General features: G+C 38.4%; 1 protein-coding gene and 1 non-coding gene across 2 annotated transcripts in view; one reads left to right on the top strand and one right to left on the bottom strand.

Moving 5' to 3' along the window:
• FREM1 (FRAS1 related extracellular matrix 1) overlaps positions 1-15,523 on the top strand; it is a 172,737-nt gene that overhangs the window by 90,293 nt on the left and 66,921 nt on the right. Inside the window, exons 20-22 of the mRNA XM_056117277.1 lie at positions 1,898-2,042; positions 7,786-7,927; positions 12,802-12,997. Of these exons, the coding sequence (XP_055973252.1) occupies positions 1,898-2,042; positions 7,786-7,927; positions 12,802-12,997 (483 nt within the window). The remainder of the gene's footprint in view (positions 1-1,897; positions 2,043-7,785; positions 7,928-12,801; positions 12,998-15,523) is intronic.
• Positions 15,339-15,469, bottom strand: LOC130026732 (small nucleolar RNA SNORA51). Its single transcript, XR_008792922.1, has one exon. It is a non-coding gene; the product is annotated as a small nucleolar RNA SNORA51 (small nucleolar RNA).

Here is a 15,523-nt window from a genome sequence, read left to right as displayed (position 1 = left end):
TCACTTTTAAAATGATTTCAAAAAATTGGTATGGGCGGGGGCTGGAACGATAGCACAGCAGGTAGGGCGTTTGCTTTGCTCATGGCCAAACTGGGTGCAATTCCCAGCATCCCATATGGTCCCCTGAGCACCGCCAGGAGTAATTCCTGAGTGCAAAGCCAGGAGTAACCCCTGTGCATTGCCGGGTGTGACCCAAAGAGAAAAAAAAATAGTATTGGGGCCAGAGAGATAGTACAGGAGGTAAGGTTCTTGCCTTGTCCTGGTCCAAATACCAGGCAATGCATATCTTCCTCCAAGCACTGCCAAGAGTGATGTCTGGCCACAGAGCAAAGATATGGCAGGATTATAGAATTATATAAGGTGCTGGGGGTTCCACCTTGGTTTGGTTGCATGCAAGGAAAGTACCCTACACACTGTACCATCTCTTTGGCCCATTTATGGTTTTGATTTCATTTCCCTAATAAAACAGTGATGTTGTTTATCTGTTAGCAAGTTTATTAGACACTTTTGTATTTCATATTTTCTTTGACAAGTGAGTATACCCAAATTATTTGCCAATATTTTGGTTGTGTTTTTATTATTTAGTTGTAAAGGTGCATTATATATGTTGATTACTGAACTCTCTCTTGTCAGATACAAGATCTATATATATTTTCTTCAATACTGTGCATTATGTCTGGGTTCATTGAATAATATGCCACAACATTTTTCAATATCTATGAAGTCCAAATTATCTGTCTTTATCATGTTTTTGTTTTGGTCATTTTTACTTTTGGTGTATTACTCAAGAAACCATCATCAAACCCAAACTCACAAAGATTTATGCCTATATTCTCTTCAAAGAGATTTTATTGTTTAGCTTTTACATTTAAGCATATGATCTATTTAAGTTAATTTTTATATATGGTGTGCAGTAGAAACCCAACTTTATTCTTTTCTTTTTGTATATCCAGTTCTTTCATCACCACTTATTGAAAAAAATATTTCCCTCCATTGTGTGGTATTGACACCCTTGATAAAAATCAACTGATCATAAACTTTGAGAGTTTAGCTCTAAACTATCTTTCATTAGATTAATTTTTAAGTCTATTCTAAGCTAGTACCACACTCTTTTGATGACTATAGTTTTGGAGTAAGTTTGGAAAACAAGAAAGTTTGGAAATCTGGGTATTCCAACTTTATTCTTCCCTTTAAAGACTACTTTTGGCCATTCTGCTTTTCTAGAATTTTCATGTGGATGTTAGTAGTTTTTTTGTATTTAAGTGTTTGTACATCTAGAATTAATATTGAAGTTATGCTTGCGTTGGGAAATCTAATTGTATTTTTTCTCAAGTATTTTATATTTGTTTTATTTAAACTGCCTGACAGCACTCGTTATACATGCACAGTTTATTAATAACATATCCTTTTCCACTAATTTTATTTTTAATTGAAGTAAGATTGCATTGTAACCATGTATAAATTTTAGGTATGTCTCATTTTAAAAATGACATGTAGATACTGAATTAAGTTTTCTCATAAAGTCTAAACTATCATTCTAATACTATAGACAATTCTTTTCCAACTTACTCATCTGTCTTCTCCCTTTCATTCTAGTAACCACCAATTAGCCTTAGAGTCTGAAATTTTATTTTTATTTCACTTAATTTATTTGTTTATTTTCTCTTCATTAATTTAAAATGAGTCCTTTATAAAAAAAGTCAAATATTTAAGTAAGAAAATTTTAATGGACCCAAAAAGGCACTGTTACTTAATAAAGCAACTTTATCCATTTCATTGAAAAATAAACTCTTGTTAATGCCAATCCCTTAGAAATGGAAACAGATGATGTATGTTCTAGATTAAGTTCAGTCTTAAGAAAACTTATTATCTTTCTTTTTTTTTTATCTTGTTTGAGGAATGAAATTGATGTACATACATGATGACTCAGAGAACCTTGCTGATGACTTTACAATCCAGTTGTCAGATGGAAAACATAAACTCCTTAAAACCATTTCAGTGATGGTCACCCCAGTTAATGATGAGAAACCAATGCTAAACAAGTAAGTTATTGAAAAGAATCCTCTTAAAATTCTCTGTAAAATCTTGAAAGTCTGGAACGACAGGTGTAAATGTAGTATATGTCTCCCAGATAAAAATAAGTCTGATAACTCCTGTCTTTCACATCTTGTTCTGCCTACTCAGGCACCTAGAATGTTTAGGTGTTAATGTTAATGTAATTCACTTGAGCAATTTTCTAATAGCTCTTTATCTTGTTTTACTTAAAATAATAATAATAATTAAATAATAAAAAATGACTGAAAATACAGTATAGAATCATCAGTATGGTAACTTTTATTTTATTTTGGCTTTTTTTTTTTGGTTGCACCCAGTGATGCTTAGGGGCTCTGCACTCAGGAATTACTCCTGGTGGTACTCAGGGGACCATATGTGATACTGGGAATAGAACCTGTGTCGCCTACATGCAAGTCAAACGCCCTACTCACTGTACTATCACTCCTGCCTCAAGTATAATAGTAACTATTTAAGCACATGCATATGTCTGCATTAATAAGACATGTCAGTATACAATTAATATATTGACTCAATTAAAGAGTGATAAGTTAAATAAACCGCACAGTGAATTTGGTAAGACTTTCTTTTTCTTTTAATGTAGGAGTACTGCTATTTATTCAGCCAGTAATTAGCTCATTGAATTGGGCATGAACTCCATCTTACTTTTTTTTCATAATTTTATTTATTATTTTTTCTTCTTATATTTATTTATTGAATCACTGTGAGAAAAGTTACAAAGCTTTCAGGTTTAAGTCTCGGTCACACAATGATCAAATACCTCTCCCTTCACCAGTGCATATTTTTCACCACCAAGAACCCCAATATACCCCCCTCCCACCCCTCCCAATGCCTGTGAGACAGATGATTTCCACTTAACTATTCTCTACATTGATTACATTCATTATTTCGACAAAAGATGCATCATTATTGTTTAGAATTTCCCCTCCAACAATCAGAATTGCTGAAAAGGCATTGTGAAATATTTTGTTTTCTATAGCTGGTTATGAGAATCATATAATCTCGTGTGGCCGCAATAGCAGCCTCGTGATTTTGGATTTCTGCAAAGAACCAGATAATTATGAGATCAGTTTCTGTGCATCTGGTGTTAGGGCTGTGCTGGAGGGCCACTCGTGGGGGGCAACTCATAACCTCGGTAGGGCGCGAAGGACGAGCTGGTACCGCCCCCCTTCCCATGAGACTGCAGTTGCCCGGTCACCACCGGCTCATACCTGGCTTTTCGATAAGCTCTGAGGTGGTGGCCACCTTGCTACCAGGGGGGAAAAAGGCGAAAGGGAGCAACATCCTTTCCCTCCCGGGGAGGCATGGCACCGTAGTTGAACGCATGGTCCATCCACTTTTCTGCCGCAAGTGTCCAGGCTCTGGATTAAGTCCTTTTGCCTCTGGAGCTATGGCTGTGCCGGAAAGCTGCTCGTGACCTCAGTAGGTTGTGAAGGACGAGCTGGTACCGGCCCCTTTTCCATGAGACTGCAGTTGCCCCGTCACTGCTAGCTCATACCTGGCTTTTCAAGAAGCTCTGAGCGGCAGCCACATTGTATGCATTCCAGATGCATTTCTGCCAAAAGCTACTGGGTTTCGAGATTTCTTTCTGAGTCTCTGAAATCATGGCCATTAATCAGCTTGATCAGGAGTCAGAGAGGCCGTTTGTAGGTGGCAACTTGGGGTCTCGCTGGGATGGGGAGGAAAGGGCTGGTTCCACCCCCATCTGGTGAGGCCCCACGTGTCTTGTCACTGCAGGCCCAAACCTGACTGTCCAGTGTCCTCTGGAGTATGGTGGTCACCGGGCCACCAAGGGGAACAGGCCAACGCATGGAACCTATTCCCACCTGGAGTGGCCCAGCCCCAGTAACCTACTGCAGGAACAGGATGCATTTCTGCCAAAAGCCTTTGGGTTCCGAGATTCGCTTCTGAGTCTCGGGGATCATGGCCGTTAAGCAGTTCGATTAGGAACCAGAGAGGTCATGCCTCCAATTATATAGCTGAGCCAGAGGTGGTTTGCGGGTGTGTCTCCCACATACCTAACTTTTGGCCGTTTACTTTCTTGGTAAACTTTGCCCAAACTTTGAAGTTTTTGGTGTCTGGCCAAAGGCACAGCAGCAATTTGGGGGTATCTGAAAGCCTGACAGTGCCATCAGGCTGCTAATGCACTCGCCTCACAGGTACAAATTGATCTGCTGGAGGCACCATACCCCCTAAATTTGGTCAAACTTTTAACTAGTAACTGAAGAAACTATTAACTAATAATTGAGGAAAACAAAACAATGCCATTTCTTTTGTTATCTTAGAATTGACTTATGTACAGAACCTCTACCATGTTCCACCTGGACAATATCCTGTTAACACATTTGTCAAGATAATAAACACTTTTTTTTAAATTGAATCATCTTGAGAAAGTTACAAGCTTTCATGTTTGGGTTACAACCACACAATGATCAAACACCCATCCCTCCACCAGTGCACATTCCCCAGCACCAATCTCCCAGTATACCCCCACCCTCTCCTTGTCTCCATGGCAGACAGTATTCCCATACTAATAAACACTTTTTAAGGTTCTGACCTGATACTAAAATAAGACTATCTCAAACCCTACTTCCTGCACTAACCTGAGTTTGACCACTAGGGGCAGAGGGTTTTATTTATTTGTCTTTATCAATACAATTTCGATAGTTCCAGGTATTTCATTATTATTAGCTCCTGTTTAATTTTTTGGGGGCGTCACACCCGGCTATGCTCAGGGGTTACTCCTGGCTCTGCACTCAGGAATTACCCCTGGCGGTGCTCAGGGGACCATATGGGATGCTGGGAATCAAACCCGGGTCAGCCATGTGCAAGGCAAACACCCTACCTGCTGTGCTATCTCTCCAGCCCCTATTAGCTCCTATTTAGATGTGTACAAAGTTAGAACTTTAAAATGCCCAACTCTTTTCTGGTGCTTAGTGTGGAAAGTGTCTTGGTACATCTCTGAACTCTTCTCCTCTGTATTCAGTGATGCAACAGTGAGAAACAATGCAGAAATAGTGGTTTCTTTTATTCCAGCAAGTGCAGATTTTCCTGAAAGTGTGTATGTAAAGCCCTCAGTTTCGTCCACTTTGCAAAAGGGGAACTCAAACAACTTCTTCCTTCTTTATCTTATAGATTCTCTTACTGTTTCCTTGCAGACAAAAGCTAGGAGTTTGAAATGGAAATTCATTTGGCAATGATGGCAGTTTTTTTGACAGTTGTTTTTCAGACACTGGATTGACTAAAGTCAACAAAAAATTTATTTCCTTGTTATCTAGCTGACATATTGGTGGTGTGATATTGAATTGTCAAAATCAAAATGTGATAGATACTGCAGTATTATGAAACCTACTTTCCAATGATGCAACTTTATCTAAGAGGGAAGGAAAATATAAAAATCGCTCTTATTAAATAGCCATTATGTGACACACACTATATCAGACTCTTTCCAATAGGACCCTTTCACATAGATTCTTTTACTCAATCCTTATCAAAATTGTGGGGAATAGGCATTACTATCGTTCATGAGAAAAACTGGAGCCAAATAAGGAAAATAATTTAAAAGGCATTAACTCTGACTTTGGTTCTTGCTACATTTTTTACATTACATTCACTAGTATTGCTTCATCTCAGAATCATCAGATCTCCTTCACCTCTGCTTCTGTGGGTCATACAGCAGCTACATAGTATACGCCTTGCTCAAGGGCCCAACCTGCACCATTCCCTCTTCTGCTTCTAGGATTTATCCGAAGCAGCAATGTCTTTCTTAAGTCCACGTCCAGGCATAATAGAGAAAATAATCCTTAAGCTGAGAATAATCCTTAAGCCTATGGAAACTAGCGGATAAAAAACATCCTGGCCTCTGTCAGAAGCATTTCTTGAGGTATAATCTATCTACATGGTTCTTTAAGAGATTCCCCAGAAAGATGGTGCTTCAATAGTCTATCTCAGTAAAAATGCTTCCTGTTGGCAGTACTTTCTCTTATTCTTTACTCCCTCTCTCCTGTCACCTGGGATCACTTTCTCTTTTACTGTTAAATAAATGACCCCCCAATGGTGGTAGTATAGTATAGTATTTCAGTATGGCTCAGAGAGATTATGACACACTTTCTTCTCTGAGCTTCTTGGACATTTAACTCAGATACTTTCCTCCTACCAGACTCCTTTTATCCTTTAGCATATTTTTTCTGTTTTGATTAATCTTTTTATATCAATGGCATCAGTACTGCTACAAACTTTCCACTAACAGATTCATTAGACTTCTATAAAAAATTGTCACAAACCGTCAACCAACAGATTCATTAGTCCTTTATAATAATTAGATTAATTGTTCTCCAGTAAAGAGAAAGGTAAAATTATCTCCCTTCGTCAGGGAAGATGCTAATATTGAGTAGACAGGAAACTGACTCTGAGTTAGAGGTTAGATCCAGAGCTTTTGAACTGTGGCTTGTCAGTGGAGAAGTGGAAGTCTCTGGAGAGTGAAGCTAGCTGGTGCTCATTGCACATCCTTGATTTGAATTCCAAGGATACCTCCCAGTCTGTTTCAGGAGTAATGCTCTCAGGATGGACAGAGTGAGGTCACAGGTGATGACCACAACCAAGAGCTAAAAAGCAACACACTGGGGGAGAAATTCCTTCTACACCTTGGTGAGACCAGGGTAAATGGCCATGTTTTCTCTGAAAGCAGCAGCACTAGGGGACATCTGCTAGTCACATAGCAGCAAGGCTGGTCGAAGCTTCAGGGGCTTGCTGTGTCAGCCCTCTCTTCAAAAGCTAAGATGCCCACCTGGCTTTGTAACAGTCAGAAAGAGTAGTTGCTATGAATAGAACACTAGTTATCTAGGGAGAGCGAAAGCAGTTTTGGGGGTGGCATGTGGCAAATGTGATAAAAATATCACTGAAGTCATCACAGTATAAGTCATTTAATCTCTTTAAGTATGTTTCTGTATATGAAGGTGGGTCAATAATACCTGACACAATTTCTTCATGCAATTGTTGCTGTAGCAAATAAAATATTAGGAACAAAATTATTCTATGAAATAAATAACTGTCACTGTCACTGTCCTCCCGTTGTTCATTGATTTGCTCGAGCGGGCCCAGTAACGTCTCCATTGGAGACTTTGTTGTTACTGTGTTTGGCATATCGAATACATCACGGGGAGCTTGCCAGGCTCTGCCGTGCAGGCGAGATATAAAATGTCATCCATGTAAAACATTAGAAGTATGTAATTATCATCTAATATATGAACTGTTACAGACTAATTTTAGGATTTTCACATTACATGGTAAAGTGAAATAAAAGCATACAGTACTTTGGAATACCTTGTCACTTGTCACTTGTCATCCCGTTGTTCATCAATTTGCTCAAGTGGGCGCCAATAACGTGTCCATTTGTCACTGTCGCGTCATAGTGTAGCCCAATGGCATATTGGGGGCTCTTTCAGGTCTAAATAATGAGACCCATTATTGTTACTGTTTTTGGCGTATCGAATACGTCACGGGTAGCTTGCCAGGCTCTGCCGTGCAGGCGGGATACTCTCGGTAGCTTGCCGGGCTCTCTGAGAGGGCCAGGAAATACCATATATATATATACTTATATATTATATAAGTCCTTAGTTATTCAAAATTTAGAACCATAATAGTCATTATGAGTATATACTGCTAAAGCAATACCTTTTATTTTTATATCAATGCATATATTTTCTTTTACAGGAAGGCTGAACTTATAATGAGCATGGGTGAAACACGTATTATTTCTAGTGCTGTTCTTTCAGCTGTAGACAAAGACTCACCCAGGGAGAAGATTTATTATTTATTTGAAAGTTTTCCCCAACATGGGCAGCTTCAGCTTAAGGTTAGTGACAATTTTACTTTTTTATTTTTGACTAATGTAGCAGGTGCAAATGTTCTTGATACACACATTTCTATAATAGAAGTAATTTTCTAAGAGGCCCTTTTCCTGCCCCCAAAGTAAAAAAAGAAAATTTTCCCAAGTTTAAAATTCACTAGTCTAAATTTTCTTCATCTCAGGGTAAATGTAACCAATATTAAGTTTCTTTATTTCTCCTCATCTCTATATTGTATCTACTTTGGCAGGGTCTAGGACAGAGAAAGATACTGGAGGAAAGTGAGATTCTCTACTTTCTGTTGAAAATTGGATTATCCTTTAAATATATTTGTTTTCACCAAATTTAAATTTTTTAACCAAGATATTTTTAAAATCACTTTAAATTCATGAGAAATTGACCAGGAAGTATAGAGTTCCTCCTATTCTCTGTTCCCATACAAGCACTGATTCCCTGTAGTCTGTCTGCTACCAGAACAGCATAAACCACCCCCTATGCATCTCTGTAATATAAAAAATATTTTTAATTAAAACGCCATAATTTACTATGGGCATAATACAGTTGTTTTATGCAGTACATGTTCTAACACTACTTCCATCATCAGTGTAATATTTCTTCCACCAATATTCCCAGTTTCCCAATCACCACTCAAGTTATCTCCTTGCAGGAACAAATAAATTTACTTTATATTGTTTGTAACAACACAAAAACAAATGGAATTATCAGAACATAGATCAATAAAAGTCAATTTGTTTTAATTATTATATTTTGCAATGATGTTACAAAAGTCATTGTTTGATGATCGGTGCTGGTTGGTGCTAGTTGAGACTTCTGTGTTATTTAGTCTCAATGAACTTGGTGTACTTCTATGCAACTTCCCCGTCAGATTTGCTGTGGCCTTACTGGGCTACAGTAGCACTGTAGCACTGTCATCCCAGTGTTCATCAATTTGCTCAAGCGAGCACCAGTAACATTTCCATTTGTCCCTGTTGCGTGCTAGTGTAGCCCAATGGCATCTGCTTGCTCCAGAAACATGAAGTTAGACTTGTTGTTATTGTTTTTGGCATTTCGAATATGCCACGGTAGCTTGCCAGGGGGCTGGAGTGATAGCACAGAGGGTATGGTGTTTGTCTTGCATACAGCCAACTTGGGTTCAATTCCTCTGCCCCTCTGGGAGAGCCCGGAAAGCTACCGAGAGTATCTCACCCGCACAGCAAAGCCTGGCAAGCTATTCGATTTGCTAAAAGCAGTAACAACAAGTCTTACAATTTGTTGTAAGACTTGCCAGGCTCTACTGTGTGTGCAGGATACTCTCGGTAGCTTGCCGGGCTCTCCAAGAGGGACGGAAGAATCAAACTAGGTAGGCCATGTGCAAGGCAAACGCCTACTCACTGTGCTATCGCTCCAGCCCAGAGCTGACAGTACTATGAAATTTTGAGGTCTTGCAGTAGCTATGGTCCAGGAGCTCTAGATCTGGAACAAGTTGTGGTTTGGCAGTTTGATGAGATTCAGTTGTGTTGCATGTCTGTTTCTATGTTGGAGGGTATGGGGTATGGCTGTGGGATGCTGTACCTTCATGCAGAGAGGGGAATCTACTACTCCCCATATGGAGAAGGCCTCAGAGTTTTCAGCCTCGATTAATCTCTACCTGGGAAGGTGTGGTGGTATTATGTTCTTTTGGAGATGTGATGCTGGGCCATTTATCTGCTGGCAAGATGATAGGTGTCCACCCCTATTATTTAGATGCCAAACATGATATTAGATATACTGTTATGCCTTCTTAATCATTCTTAGCAACCTGTAACTTTTTTTGTTTGTTTGTTTGTTTCACAATTCTCATTTTTCTCCTAGTAAAAGCAAAATTCCTAGCTCTTTCACAGGGTATTCCATAGTATTCCATAGTGTTATGACTTCTATGTGAAGTAAATTTAAAAGTCAAAAGATTTGTGTCCTTTTTCTCTAGCTCCAGTAACTCTCCTTATGTCATGGATGGGCAAAGCCTTGAATGAAAAGGCAAGTGTAGGAAATTGTGTCATGATATCATCCTGTGCTTCTAATATCTGTCAGAGTTTGTTTGTTTGTTTGTTTGTTTGGGGGACCACAAATGGAACTGCCCAGGTACTATTGCTGGTTCTGTACTGAGGAGTGACCCCAATGGCGCTCAAGGGATCACGTAGTACCAGGGTGTCAGTAATTCAAATCAGTAATTCAAATTCTATCATATCCACGTGCATGCCAAATGCCTGCCTCCTGTTCTGTCTATCCAGCCCACTCTGTCAGATGTTAACAGCTTCCATGTATAAATATAGTGAGTTCTTTGACATACTAGATGGACATTCCTAGATCTGCGTCTATGTTAGAAATTTCTTGGTGGAAAGCAACTATATGTGGGAACATTAAAGAATACTAAGAGTAAGGTTACCTGGATTTTATTGCTAACTCTTCCAGCAGCTGGTCCTATGGTCTGGTAACAACAGCTCATTGCTTGTCTTTCATCAGAGAATTGCAAAATGTCAGGCTGATTCTGACTATTTGCACGACACCCAGGGATTATCCAACACAAATTATAGAACAGTCACTTGAAAAGGTCACTTGAGTAATCCATCAAAACATTTATTTGAAAGGTGAATTAAAGCTAGCAACAACAACCGTTAACCATCCCCAATGTGATTATTTGACTGAATGTTTAACTTTTAATCTAATGTAGACATAGTCTTAGAAAAGCATCAAGGATTCATTCTGTGAAGAACAGCTTGATTGTCTTCGATTGTAGGCACCATAGAGAATCAGAGTGAAGAGCAATCACTGATTTAAATTGAGGTACAGCTGTGTCCTTATTTCATTTCAAAGAGTAATGAAGCAGAAATTCAGTGAGAGCTCACACATTTGGGTGGCTTGGGAACTGAAGTGTTTTGGATATGTGAAAATCCAGATGGGTCCAGGTTCCCAGTATGGTACCACAGAGCTCTCACCCCGCTCCCCGAGGGTTTCTAAATGTCTCCATGAGCAGAGACGAGTATTCCAGGTCCCCTAGACTTTCTCCAGGGAATCTTGTTTCCTTGTTGACCTTCCTTAATTTTATCTACCTTGAGCCTAACTAGTATTTTCCTTCTCTTTGGGGGCTTGCAAATAATTTCATCAAGTCAAATCTTGCTTTTGGGAATACAAGTGGGGAATTAAATGGAGGTGAGAGCAAAAGATATCGTTGTTTTGTATTTATGTTCTGGGAAAAATTTTACAAAGGAGAAAAGTCCAACTGAATTGAAAACTGTCCACCTTAAAAAGAGAAAGTGTTCTAAAAATTAAGTTTGCAAATAGATCTTCTGATGGAAGCAAACAATGACCACAATTATTACCATATAATTAGATTTCATCCAGTGAGCATTGGAGCAGAATATAGTTTGTGTAACAACATCAGAGAGACAAAAATATCGAAGCAGATGAAACTTAATCAAGAAGAATGACAAAGGAAAGTGGAAATACAATAAAGGGAGAAAAGGGCAAATTATATTTTGCCAGGAATTGGGACTCTATAGAACATTATAACAAGGGAAATATAAAGCAAATGGTTTCTGGTTTATTTTCTTAAACTAAACCAGAAAAGCACAAGAAAATAGCATATAATAAGTTATGATGACATTTTTCTTAAATTATGAAAGTGAGCTATTCTTAGTTATGTACTTAGTTACAGTACAGTTATGTACTGTAAGAAAATAACAAAAGAACTATTAATCACATTCAGATTTATTTCTGTTTTCTAATATTATCATTTGTCTGTACCCCATTTTCAACATAAGAACTTATTTTATTTGGTTTAGTTTAGTTTTTGAGCCACACCCACTGGTACTCAGGACGTGGTCCTGGCTTTGAGCTCAGGGATCACTCTTGGGAGGGACTGGGGTGGGGACTAAGGGGATGGATAATACAGGGATGAAACCTGGGTGAAACACAAGTACCTTACCTGCTGTGCTATTATTCTAGCTCCATAAAAATCTCTTTTGCCCCCAAATTGCTACAGTTTATCTCTTTATCTCCCCACATAAACATCCTCTTTCAATTCAAAAATATCACTGAGTTCTGTATTGAATTAATATTTAACTACGGTTGACTTGTTTTTAAGATTCTTTTAAAATGTACGATACTTACAGTTATATATTTTCTGATCGAGTATATAAGTGTTAGGATTTATAGGAATCTTGATTATTATCTTTGGACATTAGTAAGAATGGAAAGTATGGTGGGGAGAAATAGATCCATCCATTTTGCTTATGTTGTTTCTGGTTCGGATAAATCCAAAGCAAACCAGTTTTTAAAAATAGGTTCTATTAGTAGTACAATGATATGAACTAAAGAAAGACAAAACCTCAAATGAAACACACTTAATTTTTAAAGAACCTATTCCAGCAGCTCGATTACCCACCTGCTCTCATTAATTGCAATATTTAATCAGCTATGATTGCTTTTGATAAATACCTTGGAAGTAGCACTGTTGTTGAATTGCCACATGACTGTCAAAAATCTTTTTATTGAAGCTAATTTACCCCCAATTTACTTAAATTATTTTAAGACAGTTTTGAAAGGAAAAAATATAAGATGTCAAAAAGTTAAGGCTTTTGGAATTCCCCCAAAATGTCATTTATATTGGAGATTTCATGGCTTATTAAAAGTGTCCGTTAAACACAGCTTGAGATTAAAACCAAAATGAGGTGGCTGGAGAGATTCTACAGGGGTTGTGGTATTTGTCTTGCATACAATCAATCCTGGGTGCTTGATTGTGCTCTTGATTGGGACCACTCCAGACCACAGAGCCAGGAACAGACCCTGAGCATATCTGGGGTTGTGGGACTGACCTTGGTAGTTGACTAATTCTAATACTTTTCAGATAGGGAGGAACTGGGTCCCTCTCCACCCTGGCATGAAATGCACTCAGGAGGAAGTGGATCTGAACTTGCTGAGATACATGCACACGGGGGCCATGGATTCTCAGAACCAAGACAACTTCACCTTCTACCTTTGGGATGGCAGCAATAGGTCACCTACATTCGACTGTCATATCACTATCAAAGATATTGACAAAGGTAAGAGCATTTATACCAAGTTCTATAGGGATCGGCTTTCAAAACCAGAAGTGAGATGAGATAAGCAGTCATATTTTTACCTATCCTTCCTTCCATCCCTCCTTCCTTGCGCCCTTTCCTCCTTCCCCTCTTCCTTCCTTCTCTTTCATCCCTCCTTTCTTCCATCTCTCCTTCCTTCCCTTTCCTCCCTCCTTTCTTCTATCTCTCCTTCCTTCCTTCCCTCCCTCGTTCCTTCCTTTCCTCCCTTCCCTCCCTCCTTCCTTCCTTTTCTCATTCCCTCCCTCCCTCCCTTCCTTCCTTCCTTCCTTCCTTCCTTCCTTCCTTCCTTCCTTCCTTCCTTCCTTCCTCCTTTCCCATCCTTTATATCTGAAATTACATAGTTTTTTATTCATTGCTTTGGCTCCTAATCCTCTTTGCCTGGATCTTTGAGATTTGTGATTATAGACCATTTCTTGCCATTATTTCAGAGAGTCTGCTGGGAAATATATATATATATTCCCACCCACAATAACATGGGTGACTTCTCTAAAGAGTTTTTTAATGAAGTTTTAACAATCAGTGTAATAATTATAGTTTCATCTTCAAGAAATAAATTATTACAGTAAAGTAGAATCGTAGGGCTGGAGAGATAATTCAACCATCTATATCACATGCTTGCATGCAGTAGAACCAAGTGTAATTCCAAGCACCACGCGGTCTGAAAGTACAGCGGGAAAGAACCGTTAGAACAGAATCTGAAGTTCCTGAACACTGCTGGATGTGACCCAAATAGCCCCCCTCAAAAAAAGAAAGAAAATAATTTTTTAAAAAAGAAAAATATATAATTACAAAGGAAAATATGTCTAATATAATAACGACTTTTTTAAATTAAAAAGTAGTGCTGGGTGATAGAAAATGTACACTGGTGAAGGGATGGGTGTTCGATCATTGTATGACTGAAACTCAAATATGAAAGCTTTGTAACTGTATCTCACTGTGATTCAATAAAAATAAAAATAAAACAATAGCGCTGGAAAGCTAGTACAAGTAGGGTTGGAGAAATAGTATAGGAGATATGGAGTTTGTCTTGTATCCTGCTGACCCAGGTTCAAATCTCTGGTACCACATATGTTCTCACCATATATAAGTATTTCCAAGGGACACTATGAGCATAGAGCCAGTTTTTAAAATAGAAAGAAACTTTGACATTGAAAATCTTGGTGTATTTTCATTCAGAAGTGTTAAGGTGCGCTTTTTTAATACTTGTCATCAGTTAACAATATTATTGAATTGTAGGGGAATGGCTTTATACCTATATAGTATATAAATACACACAATATATAAATAAATTTATATATGTATATAAAACCTCTTTAGTGATAAGGGAGAACACTGTAAGAAAATAGACTTCTCTTGATTATTATCATTTGAATAGGACTCAGCAACATATAAATGATGGAAGGAGGAGAGTAAAAAAATACTGAGAAGGAAGCTCGACAAGAATATATATATATATATATATATATATATATATATATATAGTTCCTCTAATGACCATATGTCACTAATACTTATTTTGCCAGAGTGTATGTGAGAAGGGTTAGGGACATACCTTTCATCTACATAGTCTTTACATTGGTAGGGCCGACCATGGTCTTAATTCTTAGTACATGCTTGAATGACTTAGTGTTTCTTCTTGCTTTCTTTTTCTTTTTCTTTTGCACTGACTGGGGCTGGAGTGATAGCACAGCGGTAGGGTGTTGCCTTGCGCACAGCCAGCCTGGTCGAGCTGGGTTCAATTCCTCCGCCCCTCTCGGAGAGCCCCGCAAGCTACCAAGAGCATCTCGTCCGCACGGCAAAGCCTGACAAGCTCCCCGTGACGTATTCAATATGCCAAACACAGTAACAGCAAGTCTCACGATGGAGACGTTACTGAGCCCGGTCAAGCAAATCGATGAACAGTGGGAGGACAGTTTTTGTTTGTTTGCACTGACTGCCAGGAGGCCTAAAACTAAATGATTTGCTTAAATGCTATTAAGATTCTTCGTCCATGTGTGGTAGAATTTTAGTTGTTCTGAGTTTTAAATTTTTTTTCAGCTGAATTGATTTTGAGATATTTATTTTGGGTACTATAATATTATATCTCATTTGCTTGTTCTTTTGGTTATTAAACATAATTTTTGGTTATTATACATAATAAAGATATGTAATAAGTGACTCTCCTAAGCCAGATATTGCAGTACACATTGATTTTTGCCTGAAAAAGACTACATTTACTATAACTGTATGCAGGTAATGCAGCTACTATCTTAGTGCAGACAACTAATGTATTGGGATAGATTGACTTGCCTTTTCATTTATCTCATGTACCCCATTCACAATAAAGACCAGGCAAAGGACCTGGACTGGGGTGTATATGGAATAGGTTTACTGTGCCTTTTTTTCTCTACTGTCGGTGTAAAGAACACAGCCTGTGGTAAACTTCAGGAAGCTCCCTCCCATTTTTATTGAGGTACCATGATTTAAAATACTTTAATGATCATTTCA

This window comes from Sorex fumeus, unplaced genomic scaffold (assembly GCF_029834395.1).
Source record: "Sorex fumeus unplaced genomic scaffold, SorFum_2.1 ptg000034l, whole genome shotgun sequence".
Taxonomy (NCBI): Eukaryota; Metazoa; Chordata; class Mammalia; order Eulipotyphla; family Soricidae; genus Sorex; species Sorex fumeus.
The sequence above is the reverse complement of the archived record's forward strand: the minus strand, read 5'-3'. Positions and strand labels throughout refer to the sequence as shown.